This window comes from Neolamprologus multifasciatus, chromosome 16, assembly GCF_963576455.1.
Source record: "Neolamprologus multifasciatus chromosome 16, fNeoMul1.2, whole genome shotgun sequence".
Taxonomy (NCBI): domain Eukaryota; kingdom Metazoa; phylum Chordata; class Actinopteri; order Cichliformes; family Cichlidae; genus Neolamprologus; species Neolamprologus multifasciatus.
Genome location: NC_140454.1, coordinates 13,153,902 through 13,174,386, shown reverse-complemented (window position 1 = coordinate 13,174,386; position 20,485 = coordinate 13,153,902). Strand labels below are relative to the sequence as shown.

The 20,485-nt window shown below is 41.6% G+C and overlaps 1 protein-coding gene across 4 annotated transcripts in view; it reads right to left on the bottom strand.

Moving 5' to 3' along the window:
* lmo7a (LIM domain 7a) overlaps nt 1–19,412 on the bottom strand; it is a 50,667-nt gene extending 31,255 nt beyond the window's left edge. Inside the window, exons 1-5 of one of the 4 annotated variants that reach the window (XM_085135680.1) lie at nt 18,892–19,412; nt 18,588–18,763; nt 10,054–10,124; nt 7,754–7,823; nt 1,156–1,262 (exon numbers count right to left, since the gene is read on the bottom strand). In XM_085135680.1, coding sequence (XP_084991806.1) covers nt 1,156–1,262; nt 7,754–7,823; nt 10,054–10,124; nt 18,588–18,659 — 320 coding nt within the window. In that variant the 5' untranslated portion in view covers nt 18,660–18,763; nt 18,892–19,412. The remainder of the gene's footprint in view (nt 1–1,155; nt 1,263–7,753; nt 7,824–10,053; nt 10,125–18,587; nt 18,764–18,891) is intronic. The other 3 variants (XM_085135681.1, XM_085135682.1, XM_085135683.1) reach the window with 3 other exon arrangements.
* Between the last annotated feature and the right edge of the window lie 1,073 nt (nt 19,413–20,485).

The window sequence follows — 20,485 nt, the reverse complement described above, 5'->3', positions numbered from 1 at the left end:
TTAAGGCAGCTTGTTCTCTGGTGTAGAGGTGAGGGTGTGTCTTCATAAAAGGTAGGCAGATTTGTTTGTTTAAAGCCCATATACCACTTTACAGTACACCTGTCTGCGTGTATGCCTTTTTGATTTACGTGGTTTCGACAATAGCTGTCAACGGTGGCGAAAAACCGCTTAGGTGAATTATGGGAAAAATGCTCTTAGAGGTGGTAGCAACATCTCGAAGGAACACCCCAAATTAAGGGCTGCTTTGTGTTTACATTAAGTGAAACACAAAGAAGTGAAGCCCCTCTGAATATACATGCTGCATTTTTACACCTTCACCATGGATTATTTTGTCACCCAAAGTGATGTATTTGCTAATAAGGGCTTATCTGCTTCAAGCTTAACGACCTGCAGGTATTGCTGTTAAAGCACTTTTTTAAATGCTTGCGCAGCACAGAGAGGGTGCCACAGAGGATGGTCAGTACGCCGAGCCCTGCCTCGCTTCCCCCTGAAGGCACACCTGTGCGAAAGATGAACAGGTTGTTCAACATACCGCACGCTTCTCTGGCGGGGCATTCAACAGACACAAAAGCAACTGTGTGAAACCGAAAAAGCTAATAAACACAGCAGCGGGGTACTGATAATGCGCAAGGCTTCTCTTTAATTAACAATCGCAATGATGAGTCTTTTAAATCTATACCCTGCACCAGTAAGTGCTCAGTTACTGTCACGACTAGGATTTTGCAACCGGAATCATGACATTTGTATTGAATGGAAATTAATTTGATCTGATACTTTACAATCAGATTACAGATTCTTACTACTGTTTTTTTTTTTTAATCAACCGTTGGATCTCCCACACTTTAAAGAAACTCATGTACCTCAGTAGGCGTATAACAGCAGGAGAAAATATGTACTGAAAATAGAGTTGACCTTTTTTTAACAGCAGCTTGAATCGTGGCTTACATGAGAACCCATGTCCCTTACAGTGTCTGTGAAAGCTACAATTAATCATTCAGCCTCTCTGTGGGAGATTAAGTTGATTCAATCAAGGAAGAAGCAAAAACACGAGTGGGTCTCAGCTTTTGTCTCTTGCATGATTGCGTCACAGGTCTGTGAATGATGAGTACAGGCATCAAAGTGTTTGTGCCAATACTCTGAAAGCTTAAAACTTACTTGACTGTGACTCTTGAGGACAAGTCTTGAAGATCTCCGGGGTGAAAGAGCTGCGCTTCCTTTAGTCCAAGCTTCCCGCAGGCCTTGAGGAAGACATTAAGGTTGTCCTGGGTAAAGAACAAAGCAGGGATGAGGTCTGTCCACCTTTAGAGGCAAAGAATAATCACTCAGGAATTCAGTGGCAGGGACACAACCTACAAGTGATTGCTTCCAAAGTTCATGTCACAGAGCAGAAGTGGATTGGGAGGAGCATGTGCGTAGCAAATAAGAAGTGACCCATGGCAGGACACAAACACACATGCAGTGGGTGGGGGGAGGAGGCTGCCTGACAAGAGCTGAGTGACAGCAGCAGAGCCACCTGTGGGTTGCGTTAGGATAGGGAAAACAGCCAAACCAGGAAGAATGACATCAGAGGTTTGCACAAGTCCCACCCAGCTAGGAGCTGGAGAGCAAAAGTGACGCACGCGGCAGCACGCTGCCTGTTGCACTCTTTTCTCACACCCTGAAACTGTACCCTCCCCTCTGTGCCAAGCCCTTTATTCGAGAATACCTGTGGAATCTGTGGGGTGGTGGTGTATTTTTGAGACATTAGGTTGCTATGAAACGTTAAGTCGGGTGACAGAAACGGATAAATATTTCCCTGAAGCGATTCTTCAGAGGACATGGGAGTGGAAGGACTGCTTTTTTTTTTTGTTTCCCCCGTACATTGTGTCAATCACTTTACGGTTTGCGTGTACGTACACGATTTGGACAGGTGTGTGAGCATGATGCAGGAAAGCAAAAATACATTTTGCTCCAAACATATACACACAACTCAGACATTACAAGCAAATCAACCACAAAAGCACCATTCTTTTCCGGTCTCGTGACTTTTCCAGTTGTAATCCCAACTGTCCTGTTTGTAAGGCTGCACTTCCCATTGGGACAGCACTGCTTATGAGGGCTTTCATGTAATCATACATGGTTTCAACATGGGCTGAAATAATTAAGGGGTAGCTAGTTCTATATTTAAATGGCAAACATGCTTATTAGCAAATGGAGGAAGAGAGTTCGCCTCCCAGTGGATGTGAGCTAACAGTTTTGCCTGTCCCTCTGCAGTACTTTGATGGGCTTTATAGGCTACAACCATTACAAGTCATACATCAGCACTTCACCTACTGTATGCAAGAGGTACAGAATAGCACAATCTCCCAGACTGAGATATCGTGACAAATACGACTGAGTAACTCAGGTGATAACACTGATTCTGGCTGCTTAAAGGGACAGATAGGGCCTTTGGTGCTTTTTATCTTCCATCTACATTGATTAAGTGTGAGTTGATCACTACTTGAGATTTAAGCTATTGTGATGTCGTCTTTCTGTTGAATATAATGCAATCAGATGGCGCTTGCCTTGGACCACTCATAGGGCCAAAAACTATTTTTTGAAAACTCTGCAGCAATGTCTGTTTTGAGAAAAAAAAATGCACAGGCCTTGTTGAATGTCATGTCATTTTGTGTTACTGATTGGTACAACATGTACCTTTCAGAAAAAACAAAGCATACTCACTAGGGTGAGGCAAACAACAAGACAGCTTTCAAGAACAGGCACTCTGAATGTTAGATTGGAATTTTAGACTTGCATTACAAATTATGTTTAAAGACGAGACAATAAATATGGTTTAAAGGAAGTGTAACACAGCCCAGATCATGTTTTCAACAGTGAAGTGAGGAATTGTTAATATTTTATTTGTTTCCCTGGAAAATGTCTAATTCGGTTTAGAAGTATCATGGCAAATATCTGCAGTGGCATGAATTATGAAACACAACTTTATTCATCATACAACCTGGTAACCCATCAGCCCATCCAAAGCCTCCTAAAAAGTGACTGGACAATAAAACTAAGCCCACGAACAGACTACAGATGGAAACCAGAGTGTTTGTGCAAACAACAATTTTGTTGCATTTATGAACATATTCATATGTAAAATCTCTTTAGAGAAATTAATCAGCATATAACTGAGTCTGTTAGCAGGATCCCTTTACTTAACCTTAATTAACTAAAGTGGCATCCAAAACTAACTATGGAAGGAACTGAGTTTGTAATCTGTGTGCATTATCTAAATAGTGACTATATTTGTTATAATAAGTTAACTGGTAATGTTATTCAGTACTTTATATGCTAAACTGTTAACGTGCAGATAGTCTCATAACATATATTCCACTCAATCCCAGAAAATGGGATTAAGGCAAATAAAATTCTAGTTCTATATCTTTTGGTATGTTAATTAACTACAAAGAACATTATGAACAAACTAAAAGCCCCCCCCCCGATAGATCAGTCCTAGAACATGCAGAGATAATGATGTTGAAGGAATTTTATGCTGACTTGTGCCTGCATATAATCCTGCTAAATATGCTGTACCCATCCAGCAGCCTCTAATCCTCTCATGCAAACTCGAGGATCCTTATTTAAGCACTTCGCTCCAAGAAACGGAAAGCTTTGACTCCCTGGGTGTTTGATATGGTATAAAAGGATTCTTCATCCCTTCTGGTCACATTATGGCCACACCATTTCTTTCACTGCTCTCTTTGTCTACAATAATTCCCCTCAACTGACCCCTTCCAGTGCTTTAAAGAACAAGGAAAGTTATGATTAAAATATCAGGCTACACAGTTTCAAAACCTGTGACAATAAACCAAGAGGAGATTGAATACTTGAAATACCGTCTCTCCTCAAACGGGCTCAATAAAGGACCCACACGTCTCAAAAGTCGGATCCAGTCATAACATGCACGCATACAACGCAAATACACTAACAAAACATGGTCAAATACCATTCATTGCACAGACAATTACACATTTAGATGAGTAAAGACACCCTAAAGGCCACTGAAACTGTTTATCCTCTCCATCCTCCCCCAACTACCTCAACTCACCAAGGAGTTGGTGTGTGCTGGAGCAGCCACTGATATGCCAATTACGGTGTATTTATGGTCTGCACTTTAGTGGGCAGATGGAGTCATCCTTAACTCCCTCCTTCTGGCTTTGCCCCAGTGGGCCTCAGATCCAGGCCCACATTCGTGCAGTTCGCTGCCCAACCACACAACTGCCGCCTTCCTGCTAAGCACTGGTAAAAGCAGAACCAGGCTTGAACCGGGCTTCCATGGCCCAAACCCACATCTCACTCAGCAACAGTCAGAGGAGTTTGCTGACATGAGAAACATTCCCCTGGACACAAGTGAAAGCAAAGAATAGGCCAGAGACTGGAGCCAATGTTGCTAAATATTCTGCAAAACTGGAGATTTACTGTTTTTTTCTCTCTCCTTCGTTCCTTCTTTGGTCTTTTTTGCTCTGCCCAAACTTGAGGCTGGTGTTGATTTAGAGTACTGACAATCCCACAGATAGCAAATCTCAAACCCCACTTATAAGTCTAAAAGTTGAAAATACTCATATTTGAGTGGTAATGAGGCACGTTTGCAAGGAACAAAATGATTCAAATCATACTGTATCTAAAAAAAAAAAGAAAAACAGTGTTACTCTTGCTCTTTGTCCACTGCTTCTGGCTTTTCTTCCACATCTATATTTCTAAGTTGAGACAGAAGACCAGCATTAAGGCAAACCCTACGTAATAATCTGTGTAACAGAAGACGAATGGGCAAACATAGAAATGTTCAGAAAATAGCAAACTTCCAACTAAAAAACAACCCCCCTCCACCACCACCAACAACAACAACACCACCAAAGACCACACTTATTGCTATTTAAAGAGACGAGAGATACGGGGAAAAAGTGAGAGTAGTCGGAGAGGAAATATATTCTCGCATCAGTGAGACTGAGTAATGTTCGTCTGGAGAACTTTCCACTTTTCTCCATGTGGTTGGCAGTCACTGATAGCCTCGAGCCAACCAGAAGCCTTCACATTTGCGGGAGAATTTATGATCAGGTGGTTTCAGGTTTATGTCCAGGTCTCGGAAATACCACACAAATGCTTCAGATGGAGGAGAAACTTATTACCTCAGCAGGTGCCCGGCCAGGTCTGTCAGTAGTAGTCCAAAACAAACTGGCAGGAAATTTGATTTACGTCAAAATGCCTATATGATGGCGCATGTTTGTTGTTTACAGACTGCTTATTTCACTGCTAACTTGTCACTGTCTTGTCAGCAGAGCCCATAGACACACATGAACTGACTCTGCTTCGGCTAGGGTTGGGATTCTCTATAATTCCACTAGACAGCTGGTCCCAATTACTCCCACAACAGAGAGATGCTGAGGGATGGGTTTAAGGTAGGTTTTTAAACCTACCCTAGAAGTTGTTTGCAGACACTCCCAAAACATCCATGTTAGCTAAACCGGCCAGGCCCAAAAGATCTGAAATGTGACAACAGTACCAGGCCGACTGATTCAAAAACAGGTATTTAGCATTGACTGTCAGTGTTGGGGAGTAACGGAATACATGTACCGCCGTTACGTATTTAAAATACAAAATATGAGTAACTGTATTCCGTTACAGTTACCGTTTAAAAAGGTGGTATTTAGAATACAGTTACTTTGTTGAAATAAATGGATTACACGGCGGTACTTTCCTGTTTCATATTGTGGCGGGTCAGGACTGTTTGGGTTTTGTTTGACAGCTACGTTCTGTTGTTCCAGGTGGCAGCGTTACGGTTGCCATGGTTACAGGGTGACGCTCTCTCTCTGCGTGTTTCCTGGGTGAGAGAGGCCTTTTTGTTGTTGTTGTGCTAAGCTAATAGGCAGAATGCTACAGGTATAGCTCTAAAGAATGTAGCATCATGGGCAGTGTAGTCCGTGCTGCAGGGAGAATGGACTGCCATACACGTTATGTGTCTATTGTGAGCCCATGGAAAAGTACGAGCTGTCATCGAGCAAAAACGGGAGCTGGAAGCATGTAAATATAATAATAACCACTGCAGCCAAGAAGAGTGCCTGACGAGCCCAGTTGTAAGTAAGCTATTAAGACTCGACTGTACACCGTGTTCGTGTTTTCCTCCAAAAACAATAAGTTCCGTTGGAGCAGCCTTTCAACGCCTCTCTCTGTCTCTCGCTAGCAAAGTTGACCCAGACAACAAAGTAAAGCTAGTTTTCGGCTACGAGCCCGACACAGAACCCGCCGTATTAGCCAGAGGTCCCTTTACTACGGTTCGGAGCCGCGGACCTTCAGTAACAGTAATAAATCACAGCAATAGTACATTCATGTAGTTGTAAACAGCATGATAATATATTAAGTAATCCAAAGTATTCAGAATACGTTACTCTCATTGAGTAACGTAACGGAATACGTTACAGAATACAGAATACAGAATACATGGGGCATGTATTCTGTATTCTGTAATGGAATACATTTTAAAAGTAACCTCCCCAACACTGTTGACTGTACCAAAGATTGGTATAACCAAAGACACAAGCCACTGGCTTACTATTTTTGTCTTTGAAAATGGACCTGGGCCCTGTACTACAAAGCAAGTTAAACAAACTCAGGATATCTTTCCATGATCTGGCTTCACTTACCGTAACATCAGCAATGAAGCTAAGTGATCACACTTCTTTCCGAGCTTTCTTCCAGGAATGGTGACGTCATTTTGGTCAGTAGGTGGAGATTTTATACCTGCTGATCTCTGATCTCGAACATAACCTGCTGCAGAGCAGGTAAGGCCCGAAGGATAACTTGCAATGTTGGTGCACACCAGTAAGAGGTCAGTCATCTTCATTCTACTAACAATCTATTTTGAACCTTGAAATTACCTGGATAAGCCCAAATCCTACTTTGTAGTGCAGGTATATCTGGACAAAACGCCAATACTTAATGCTAATGTCAATTTGGTTTTTAAGGGACGTCCATATTTCTCTGTAATACTAAATTTGATGCAAAGATTGAATTTACATCTTAATGCAACTGAAACAGATGAGTTTTCTAAAAATGTATCCTCTGTCGTGTCGTCACGAGGGACGAAATTAGCCATAGAGACAACAGATGTTTTTGTACCACTCTAAAGACATGTTTATTTCTGTTGCAACTTTAAGGTTTGTGGGGATTGACTGATTCTTGGAGCCAGAGTCACATGGCCGTTAAAGGAACTACAGCTTCTTGAACTTCAGCGTTCAGTCTTTCTGCTCTGCAGGTTGCCGCTTGGTTTTAAACCCCAAATCTGGCCCGTTCTAACATTCTATCACTCAATCAAAACTGTAATCATCAAGCCAACACAAAGACCTTTTGTCTGTAATGGTTTTGATTGAACACAGCCTTCAGCACGGCCGTCCCCGTATTTATGATGCAACCAAATGAACCGGCGGCATTTCAACCAGCTTCACGTTCATTGAACTTAATAGCGTGGAAGGATACGTGGAGTGACAAGTCACTGAACAAACACTCTGCTGCTGCCTGCTACACCTCACACTGCTCCACCCCATCTAAGACACCCACTACTATCTCTACAATAGAAATTACCCCCCCCCCCCCCCAAAAAAAAGAAAATGCAATAAAGAGAGACAAAACTATGATCAAAATAAAGATGAGCTGTTATTGTATTTAAAGGATATGTCTGAGTACAGCTTTTAAACACAATAAGATTGAGACTAAACAATAAGGAGAAAAAACTTACCAGTCCAGCAATAGGAGTAGGCAGTCTGTTAACCCTCTTGACAACACCAGGCTTGATCTTGTTAATCAGTCTGTGAGCAAAAGAGAGGGAGAGGACGAGGGGAAGGGAGACGGTGAGTGAAAGGAGTTGGTTATTGGCTAGCCTGCTTTAACTGCGAGGGAATGAATAAAATGTGTTGCAAAGTCTTAGTGTTGTGTGTTTACGACTTTGTTTAATGGTAGCCACCTGGCTTCAGTTTAGCAAATCGCCATTGCTGCAACCGTGATGTAAACACACCAGGCACACTGCTCCTAAAATACACCCTCCAACACTGAAACAACCCCAAACAAACCTTGAATCAGCCTCGGAAAACAGTAAGTAAGATAGATGGTGGATTTCTGGTGTTGGCCAAACACCCAAGGCAGAAAAAACACAAATAAATTGAAATGAAATGCAAAAAAGCAATTACAGCTTGACCAACTGGACTAAAGGCTTCATAAGATGACCACAGGTTATTGTGCCTCAGAGATATGGTCGGAAAAAAAAGAACTACCACACAGTAAAAATATTCTGTTAGAGGTATTTACAAGTCATGCTTCCCGTTTAAAAAGTCTTCCTTTCACAGTTTAAATTATAGAATATTTTGCAATCAAATATACTCAAAGTACAAGGACTGCAACTAAATCCTATATTCATTACTACTTAGCTTTTAAAAAAAAGAAAGATCATATGCTTTATATACCAGGGAGCTACATTAACACGACTGACAGGTCAACTGAGGAATACTGAGCATCTAGCTTAAATTCAGTTTTCAGCTGGGAAACCTTGGGATTTATATGGATGTTACTTTGACAGGTGCACTCCCCAAAAGCAGTGGTCTCTCCCAGCTCTGTTATAACCATGCTGCACAAACTGCTGAGAAACTCTACCAAGAGCAAAGGGTGTTTACCAGATCTCCAAACTTCCAAGCTGACTGATCATTCGAATTATTAGCAAACATCCCAGTGCCAGAGAGTAAGAGACACCCACAGATGATCCATGTGGGGGTAAGCATGAAACTCTGCAATACTGTGCAGTTGGTTTTATTATTCTGCATGACTGATTAATAAAAATCCCTATAAAATGTAATCCAAAGCAATAAAAAGGTGTGACTACAACCCCCACTGCTTGATTAAAGAAAAACAACACATTAAAAGCTCAACATGAGGCAAAATAATTTGTTTACTCTGCGGGCTGGGAGCGGATGGACTGGTATAAGGCTTAGCATGGGCTCACAATAGATGTAAAGAAAGAATGCAAAGGGCCATTTGGGTTCACATTACTCATTTAGCATGAAACAATGGAACGTTACGAGATAACACACACTTTAAGTGAAGTAGGATATAAACATGTCTGCGATCCACGCAAAACATTCTTTTCCAAGCGAGAAACTCCGATAACCAAAACACAATAGGAAGGGAGGCAGCGTTGCTAGGTGAAAGCGATTTTAATCTGTCTTCCTCTTCCTTGTGTTGAGAAAACACAGACAGCCCGTGAGTGAGAGTGTCCGTGTAGTTCTCTGACATCAGGCAAACAGACGAGTCAGGATCAAATCAGCAGAATGAACGGCTTCTTCTCTGAACCAATGCCAATAGAGTGTGGAAGATTCTGCATGGCCTGCTGGTAATTACAGCTTCCTGCTGATCCGAGCAAATAACATCAGTGATGTGCCCATTTAGCAGTGCTGCCCACAAGCAGACACATAAAGGGACATGAGGCTAGCCCTCACACACAGAGCCCTAATCTGAGAAAAAGCCACAAACCCACAACTCTAAGAAGAGCAGTTAGTGAATGAACACACAAGCCAGTTCCGGACAGATAAATTTGTTCCTCCAACTCATCAAAAATGTATGTACCCATCGATGTACCCCGATTCTCCAGTGCGGTTTCAGCTGGAGCTCTTTCCATTCACTACACAGCTTCTCACACAGCTCTCATTAAAGTAACGATGGCGCTCTGCCCGATCCACAGATCTGTAACATCTGTCAAACACACAACACAGCTCCTATTGAAAAAGATCACATTTCATATTCTCAAACAAGACCACAGGGGAAAGAGCCGACAAAGAAAACATCAAATAACTACATAATAGAGTCACTATTGTGCTGTCTCAAAACATAGGCTCACTTCATGTGACTAACAAACAAATAGTGACCCAGCAGGGGGTCTGCCTGGGAAACATCAGTAACACTTACGTCGGTGCGCAGACCTGAAGGAGAGCGGAGGGATTCCTTATGAATGAGTGGCTTACGAGAGGTGCCTGGGAAAAGCAGAGTACTTACTCACACAGAAGAACGCCATTCTCCAGCGCAGATCGGAAGTCCTTGCTCCCAAATTTTTTCTTCGTTACTGCCTGGGGAAAAAAAGGAAAAAAAAGTGATACAAAAACAAAAACATAACAGAGCAATCGGGGTTGGATGAGGAGAGGAGGCGGGAGGTGACGGGGGGGTGGGGTGTTATATGTGTGAAATAGGGTGGAGAGCCTGGAGAAGAAAGGTAGGATGTTGAGAACAGTAGCAGAGGAAGTCAGAGGTATTTCCTCTCGAGTTCCTACGCTGTCTCTGCGGGGAGAGAGCCGTGCACAGTTCTTCAGGTATTCCTCAGGAGCTCACAAGTACCTCATGTCTTCTCACTTTAATGCCAAAAGCTGCTGGTAAACCGGAGAGCTGTGCTAAAACTGTGCTGGAGTCAGACTGCCTGAACCACAAAGCTATGGCAGCATCTGGAGTACGGGAGGAACACAGCACTTTGTTATAGCCTCATGCCTTTCGCATGATCTAAAACCACCGCTGCAAGAACACCAAGAGCCATTACGCAGACAAACCCTCCGCACGCATGTCGTGCAGCCTTATGCATTTAAACTCATGCACATTTGCATCCTTGATTTTAAACATAACACTAATTATATTTTGTATCTGCTTGTTGTAGCTTTTCATTAATGCATTCTGAACTTCCAATAATAGCTTTTTTATGTTACTAACCAGTCTAAGTTTGTCAGACTAACACACCAGTCAGTACCTGTGATTGTATCCGGCTCCTGTATCCAGTTATCTTTGAAAGCAGAACAGCTCTGCACAATCCTTTACAGTCAATATGTTATAACCCCAATTCCACAAAGGTTCATTTGCTGTGTAAAATGTAAATAAAAACAGAATGCAATGAAAGCCATTTTAATAAAATCACATTTTATTCACAACAACATGTCAAATATTTTTAACAGAGATGTACCATTTTAAGAGAAATACTAACTCATTTTAAATTGAATGGCAGCAACATGTCTTAAAAAAAGTTTACCACTATGTAGCATCCGCTTTTCTTTTATTAACAGTCTGTAAACATCTGGGAACCGAGGAAACCAGATGCTGAACTTTTGGGAGAGGAATGTTGTCCCATTATTGTCTGATACAGGATTCTAGCCGTTCAAGAGCCCTGGATCTTCCTGGATCTGGTGCTCTAAATGTTTTCAGTTGGTGAAACGTCTGCACTGCAGGCAGGCCAGTGCAGCACCTGGACTCTTCTACTATGAAGCAATACTGCTGTAATAGATGTAGTATGCAGTTTACCATTGTCTTGTTGAAATATGCAAGGTTTCTGTTTCTATTTACTTTTTGCACAACATCCCAACCTTTCTGGTATCAGGATTGTGAAATTTCCTTCTTTTTTAAAAAATTTGCATGTCCATCAAAACACATTAGACCAGTGGTTCCCAAACTTTTTTTGCTGGGCCCCCCTTATTTTACAAGAAAAATGTTCGCGCCCCCCCCCCCCCTTCTCGCGCGTGCACGCGCTCACGCACACGCACCGCACAAACACATCCTCCAACCACGCACACCCATATTTTGCTCCATTGCGGTTTATTTCACACCTCAAACATTTAGTAAACAATTAAGCAAATACAAGTAATCTGCAATAAATGACAGGTAGTAATAAAATAAACTACTAACTCTTTTACGCTGCGTCCACACCTACACGGGTATTTTTGAAAACGCAGTTGTTTCGTCCACACGTAAACGGCGTTTCGAATCACCGAGAACGGAGATTTTTTAAAACTCCTTTTTTGCGTTTACGTGTTCATCACGCAATGTCAAAGGTATGTGCCTTTTTTCACGTTATTGTTTACATGAGATGAATTGCAGAATGGCAGATAGAGACAAAATACTGTTAATCTTCAGGTTTTACACGCTTACACGTACACAATTACTGTCCCTCCATTTAGAAAGGCAGAGGCCTCACGTGTAGTTTTTTTTTCATGTGTAATAATGTTCAACATTGCATCAATACATTTTTCAAAAAAATGCCTCTCTGTGCAAAATGGGTTTAAAAACATAAACAACTGTGGGATCCTGTTTGTCCGTAATTTAAACAGCCCAGCGCTGCTCCCTACGAAGGTAAAACCAATTCTGCAGGGAGACCTACCTCGGCACTTGTGCAGGTGAAGCCAAAGGGAAGATATGCTTCACCATATTTTCTAGTCTTTGGCTTAGAATGAAGTTGGTTTGGAAACATATTCAGCGATGCTTCATCTCCTGCTTTGCGTTTCTGTGGGCGCCCCGTGCTAGCAGTGTCCAAGTGTTTTGTGTTTTTTTCCCCCCCTTTTCATTCCGCGCCCCCCCTAGGGGGCGGGCCCCACACTTTGGGAAGGTCTGCATTAGACAATTATACATGTATTCATAGAACTTTTGCAATGTGGTAAGTGCACTGCAGGACAAGTAAAAACAACTGGACAAAAATATCCTCCCCTATTTTCCAAAGCAGAAAGGACTTTTTAAATTAAGTGTTTCTTTGCCAGTGGCCTAACGTTCCAACACATTGTGCTTGAAGAGTTGAAACAAAAAGCAGTACTGTCCTCTCTGGCAGAGGTTATGACTACAATGGCAACCTCAATATTATCATAGTATTTTTTTTTTTTACTGTGGGAGCATGCAGACTGTAAAACACTTGAGCAATAGTTTCCAGGCTTTCTAAAATAACCTGAGAAACACATCTGACCCTTCAGATGATCCATCTACTGTTCACTGAATCCTCATCAGAACTGGTTTCAATGGAAGGCCAACGTTCAAGAAGCCAAATTGTAAAATAGAATTAAACCAAGTCTGTTTTTGCCTTATATACGGTATTTCTATGTATGTTTGGACGTGTTTTGATAAATTGCTACAGCTATTTACATTTTTCCAGCAAAATATAAGAAATGGAGGCTGACTCAAGACTTTTGCACATTACTGTAACTTAAATCACCAAGAGGGAGGGAGAGCTGACACATTGAACTACAAGAATAAGTCTGGTGGGTGCAGCTGGCATGAGCCAAAACATAAATGCACGCACTCTCACAGAAAGCAAAAACACGTTGGACGAGTCTCGCTGACTGATTGATCAGATGTTCCTTGTTCCAAGCCTTTTGTCTGACTTCCTTTGTCCCACAGAAAGGAACAAAAGCTGGGACAATTACTACTATAGTTAAGTACAGGCAAACATATTTAGGATGACAGGAGAAACAGAAACAATTATAGAGACTGGCTGGATGCCACTATTATTCCTTGCCAAGAGATTGTGCTACACCCCAAAACACACCCTAGGTAAGCTGAGATGCCCAAAGCCTCAAATACCCATCATTCCAAAAGTATTAGACCATGGTGTAATAGATGAATAAAGATTAAGGTTCTCACACTAGTAGGAGGAAGCCATTCTGCATATGTGATTGCATGTGTGCTGCTGTTTGGGAAATACATGTTTTGTTTACATAATACACTGAGATCTTGGCCTGCTCCTCTTTCATTGAACAAAATACAATCAGAACCAGACACTGAGAACACGAAACCAGAACGCAGATATGCAAAGCTACAGACATGTAGACACAAACACAAAATCACACGGAGAGCAAACAACCCCTGCAGCCGACAGAGAGCAGTCAGCCAGCTGCTGCAGTTGGCATATGAAATCCTGACCCCTACTGTTCTATACACACAGCTGGGATTTGCATGCATGCAAACAAACACTACATGTGGGAACATTATTGGAAGTATGATTCCATCTAATTCAGGTCTTTCCTAAAAGTGTCCCTTTATTTATTTTTCTTTAAACGTTCTTTTCAGAGTTCTGTCGGCTAATCAACCAGCAAACCAACAAAATAATTCCATTAATAACTTCAAGTCTAAAAATGGGAGCCGACCTGGAATTAACACAAAGCTGGAAGCATTGGCATAATTCTATTCTCTATAGTCATCATTAGAGGTATTAACTGCACTTAGATCCAGCCCTGCTGTGCCCTCCCTCTCCTGTCCAACCTGCCATGTGGGATAAAAACTCTAATCTGCACCAACATACTGCCGCTCTGATTTAACAGGGAGGTTTAAGCCGGAACAGGCATTTCAAAAACAGCTTGCCTTCATGCGCACCCACCTTCACCTTCCAGCTTCCACCAAAATGTGACCAAAGTTTACTCTGGGCTGTGGAAGGGTCCTGTGAAATTCATTATTGTTATTGGAGTGAACCATTATCTGTGGTAGAGGCCAAATATTCAGAGACTCTGCGTCCATGACCACAGTTATTGTTTATTCATGCAGGGCACTGAGGCAACTCTGTATTCAAGGTTTGTGCGGATGAAGCCCCCTCTCGCCACTAATTGTTCCTGAAATTCTTTGTTTCTTCTGCAGCACATTGAGGTATGGGTCATCAGAGGGAAACTGGGACCATATCCAAATATTTCAAGGTTTGGACTCAAAGGGAAGACACTACTGTGGAAGCACTTAGTAATAACACCATCAGCATCCTGGAATAATAGGAGTACATCAACATGTAACTGCAAGGGAATGTTGTCTTGTTTGAGGGCTGGTCTCACATGAGTACGTCTGAAAGCCTTGTTTCTAATTGGTTTCTGTCAAAACAGTCAAAACCCCGAGTGAGGCTACAGCGAAGTGACTAATCATCAATTCCACAACACAGCTTTTGGTATGAAAAACAACACAGCGGCATAGGTCACGGGGAGGGGGGATTCATTCAAACTTGGCAACATTGAAAAAAAGAAATTGTAGAAAAGGTAACGACCCTACATAACACTTATATAAGGAAAACTTTGCACACAAAAAGTCAAGGAAAATCTGTCGTAGCATGTTGTGTGGAGTAGCTGGCATCAGCTAGCATTTCATAACCTTCTTATTTTTACTTATTTTATGTGGATGGCTGCAAAATGTCTTAAACCCCACATGGAATAAAAGCATATCTAATAATATTCCTTTCTGGATTTGTTAATTGTGAAATTCTTTCCAAATCAGTCTTTGTATGAAATAATTGAGGAAAGTATTTGAATAGATAGTTCTTTTCCAAAAATGTGTCCTTTTTTATCCATTGCATTTCACTATAATTGTAACATTTTGCAACATTATATTTAGCTGGCTAACAAAACCCACACCCCAATGACCTCAACTTGGACAACTTGCTATACTATAAGAGACATTTTTCAAACTTTTGCTGCACTTAACAAAAACATTTACAGAAAATAAACAGGGGATTAAAAGGTAAATAACAATGAAATCACTGCTACACTCACCAGACGCTGCTAGGTACACCTAGCTAATTCTTGGTTGAACCTCTTTGGCTTCAGAACTGCTGCAATGTGGTTGCAGGCCACAGTTGGTACTAAAGGCCCAAGGTGTGACAAGAAAATAATAATGGCTTGCATTTATATAGCGCTTTTCGAGACCCTCAATGCGCTTTACAATTCCACTATTCATTCACTCTCACATTCACACACTGGTGGAGGCAATCTACAGTTGTAGACACAGCTGCCCTGGGGCAGACTGACAGAAGCGAGGCTGCCATATCGCGCCATCGGCCACTCTGGCCATCACCAGTAGGCGGTAGGTGTGTCTTGCCAAAGGACACAACGACCAAGACAACCTTCCGGTTACAAGATAAGCTTCCCAGTATACTAACACCATCACCAGCTTGAACTGTTGATATGAGGCAGGGTTATGTTTTCATATTGTTTACAACAAATTCTGATCCTACAAACTAAAGTAGAGTCTGTGTAAACTGTAGCTTCAGCTTTCTGTTCTTAAATGAGAAAAGTGGCACCTGGTGTGATCTGCTGCTGTTGCAGCTCGTGTGTTTAAAGGCTCTATGTGTCGTGCAGTTCTGCATCGCTTGGTTGTAAAAACTGGCTATTTGAGTTCCTGTTGGCTTCCTATCAGCTTGAAGCGGTCTTGCCATATCCTCCTGCCACTTCCTGGATCCTTTCTTTCTTTTGGACCATTCTCTGTAACCCTAGAGGTGGTTGTGCAGGAAGATCCCAGTTTATTATCATTTTCTAAAATATTCCAAACAGCCCTTCTGGCACCAGCAACCATGCCACACTCAAAGTCACTTAAATCACCCTCCTCCCCCATTCTGATGCTTATCATATCTGCAAGAAAAACAATGCACTAAGTTGCTGCCATGTGGCTGATTAGAGGTTTGAACTAACAAGCAGTTGAACAGGTGTACCCAACAAAGTGGCCAGTGAGTGCATGTGGAAAATCTCCAGAAAAGTAGAATTAAGTTACATTGCTTACACAAGTTACTATGGTAGATGGGACAAGAAACTATAAAGGGCTTAGTTTTGGTTCAGTATTACACAACTGTAACCAGATAAGTAACAAAACTTCACAATATCTGCAGTATTATGTTACCTTTGACCTTTTGCTTTGTTCCACTTTGTTTTCTTGAGAAACACAATGCAGCATTTTTATACTAACCACACACACACACACACACACACACACACACACACACACACACACACACACACACACACACATAGCATTGAGAGTTGAAATGTTATACAGAATAAAGACTGGGATGTTAACATGAGCTTCACATGGACCAACAGCTACTGGGAAACCCCACCTAGAACTGTTCTGAGAGCAGGCTCTTTGAAAAATTCAGTCTTATTAAAGACAACGTAAACAAAAGAGGTGGCGGAAAAGATGCTGCCATGTGTCTGACATCTTTGCTTGCTTCGGCATCGTTAGTGAAACACAGATCTAAGACTTAATGATTTTATTATATTACTAATTGCCAAGTTATCATTTATAGCGGATTGTTTATTGTAGGACCAGATATATACATGATCTTCTGACCTGTAAATATAAACACAGCCACTTGTTCTCAATTGTCCCACCAATCACACTTGAAGCCTTTCTATTTAATTAACAAGGACCTCCATTATTCCACTGCGCCCTGTGGTTGTAGGACGCAGCGCCCTGTGCTCACAGCCTGCCAGCTTCGAGGGGGCTATGTTCACAGCCATGGAAGCTAATGCAGGAATGTGTCCATGTGACAGGCTCCAGACCATTTAGTCCAGTTTTTAACAACACCACCAACCTCGCCACGCACACATGCCGCTGTTTAAAGTGCTGTGAAGCCAAGCAGCTTGTTAATCATTCAGTGTCTGAATCCAAGAAGTGAGGGGGGGGGGGGGGGATCTCTTTGAAGAGAAACCTTTCCTCTCTGATGGTACTAAGTAGCTGATTGTTCTTGTATTGCAGAAAATTTCTTAGTCTTATTCTTTCAAAAATATTGCCCCCATTGCCTTCACCCATTTGTTCAGCCTTCTGCTCACCCTCCCTAAAGTCTCTCCCTGCAGACCATCATGCCCCCACCTCACTCCACGAGCAAAGCCACTACAATGGGCCAGTGTGCAAGTGTGAGAGACACTGATGTCACATTGAAAGCATTCAGATTCACCCTCATGAAATAAGAACAATATTTGTTTAGTTAGGGCCATGCAGCAGTTTCATGCAGCCCTGCTGGGAAGAGAATTTGCAAAATGAGGACACATAATTTTACCCGCTTGTTAAGAGAATAGGGGGAAAAAAGCACTAGTCTGGCATGAGTTGGAGTGGAAACTTTAGAGAATATGACATTTTAGGAATGAAATGGAACAGCTGGAGTTTTTTTCTGTTGGCAGCTATTTTAAAATTTGATGGCTACCACAAGAGAGGAGGAAATTACTGTAAAACACTTTTTCAGCTTCAGAAAGGAACCCTCTTGTCAAAACCTCTATTGTATATTGCTCACTTTCAGAATTGGTCATAATCATAATATGCAGCATGAAACACGAATGCTTGGATTCATTGCTAACGTGTAATTTTGTATAAGCACCATAAACCCAAAATCTCAGTCATTTGTTATGAATCGGAGTTAATCCACAGTTATATAATAGCTTGGATCAGTCATAGAAGATTTTCCTAATTGCTCTTTTGGGTTTTCCTCTCTACCTGCAGCAACTGGAGCCTCGAAGGCAAAGGTAAATAAAAAAAAAAAAAAAACAGGTCTAGGCAAGATCTGACATCAGAAGCATCAGCCAGCAACAGTGATGACTGGGGTCAGACCCACCTACCTGTTCTGTGAAGAGAAAAGAGATAAGTGCTAAGAATTGTGCGATTCATCTTTCAAAAGAGAAGATTGATGGCCGGGTAACTTGAGACATGAGGTCAAAAGGTGACACATGCCTGTATGGATCTTTGACTCAGGGCTATTATTATTTGGAACTTGGGTGCTGGCGGTGAAAGCTGTTCACAGTCATAAAGCATTTCTCAAGCATGTATGTATTGGAAGGTCAAACTTCGCCAAAAACATAACTATAAAATTAAAAAGATATACAAATAACAGATCTTTTTCACTAGCAACTGACAGTCCTTAACTTTTACTTATAGACTGCCTTACCTGTTAATTCTGCTGAGGACAGAAAAGAAAAGAAGTAAATAAAGTTCTGATATATATATATATATATATATATATATATATATATATATATATAAACAAACATGTTTTTACTCACCTCAATCCATCTCTGCGCCTCCGAGTAGGCTTCCTCGCAGCTGACTGAAGACTGCTCACGCCACTCCATCATAAGAACTTATTATCCGAGCTTCACCGGCGGGTAAAGTCCTAGCAGCCCGCATATAAAAGGTCCACATAAATGTGAGCCAGCTCAAGCAAGCAAACTCGATCAACCTACATAAAAGTGCACACAGGTGAACTCTCAGTCATTCATCAAATATGCCTCCTATTGTTCTTTCCCACCTGCTTATCCGTAAATGAATGCAAGGTGTAACAGTGTGCATCATCTTGCGGCTGCTTACCTTTTCTTTCATCCGACACACCTGTGCTTTGTGTCCTTTTGGCAGCGGGTTTACACACTCCACCTTTTTTACGCAGCGATTGAGTGTTTGAAGACGCGCAGAGCTCACCTCTTGCAGCACTCACACGAAAGACAGTTTTTCACCTCAAGTTTTAGAGCTGCATGAGTTAGAGTCTGCAGCGGGAGTGTCTCCAAACCCGGGTCCGGGGACCACCCACAGGTCCTTGAGCGGATTCCAGTTAAAACACACGGTTGAATTCGCTCTTAGCCTCCCAAGAAAGGTATTTGGACTCCTGGTTTGGGCCAGATGCACGTTAGTGTAAGTGTATACTGAGGTAAGCCACTAAATTCTGTCGGACTACAAATATCCTGAAAGAAAATGTGAGGTCGGTGGACTTCTGGTCTCCAAACACAAAAAAGTTGCGGAAAAAAAACTTTGAGTCTATGGATAAAACTTATGTAATTGCAGGAGTTCGGCGCTACCTTTAAAATAAGGTTATTTTCCTGCACCACCACCAAGCGGTGATTAAGGGGTATTGCAAGACTTGAGTACATGCTTTACTCGAGGGTTTCCAAACGTCATTGAAATGAGTGGGATTTGGTTTGCAACTTTTAGAACAACTTACTGATTACATTTCAATCAACTGGGCTTTTTTTTGTTTTTGGAACTTGTAGGGAAAAGGCTGTGCGCTCCAAGATTATCTGCAGTTCTGTGAAAAATGAAGCATCAGTCAGTAGCTTGTAGAACCACCTTTAGTAGCAATAATTTGATGTGATCAGTTTCTGTATAATTCATTGGAATTTTCCCCACTCTCCTTTGCAACCATGTAGAAAACTTGGTATAAAAGAAATTTCATGGTCAATTCAATGACTTGGAAAATACCAGGTCCTATAGCAAAACAAGTCCTCCATCACTGTGCTGACAGTTTGTATGAGGCATCTGCTGATGTGCTGTTTGGTTTTCAATAAATATCGGGTTATTTTGGTCTCATATGTCCAAAATACATTGTTCCAAGTCTTGTATTTTGTTCAGGTGTAAATCATTCTGCCATGCTCATTTCAGAGATATGAGACATCCGTATCTCCTGGAAACCTTTTCAAGCAACCAATATATCATACTGTCACAGAGTTAAACATGTAACATGAGGCCCGTAGAGTTTAAGATATAGGTAGTGGGTTTATTGCATTTCCTCTAAGCATTGCACAGCCTAACCTTGAGGTGAATTTGCTGGGATGTCCACTTCTGGGAAGATTGTGGTATTGTGTTAACGCATACCTAAATTCTCCAGACCAGCAAACTGCCAAAACTTCTGCATTTATAAAGACACTCACTCTTTCTAATAATAAATGAATAAGTGCATTTGATTTGCAGCACCTGGCTGCTATGTACCCTTTTGACCCCTATGGAAGTTTTAAGGGGGTACTTTGCTTTTCAATGGACTTTATGGAGTCCTGTAAAAACTCCTTTTTTTTTTAGGATGAAGGTAAAAAGCTAATAGTTTTGCAACAGGAAAAAAATATCCACAAAAGAAGAGCTTAATAAATTTTTCATTTATTTGACATATTTCTTATTACAAAAATCTAGGCATCTTCCA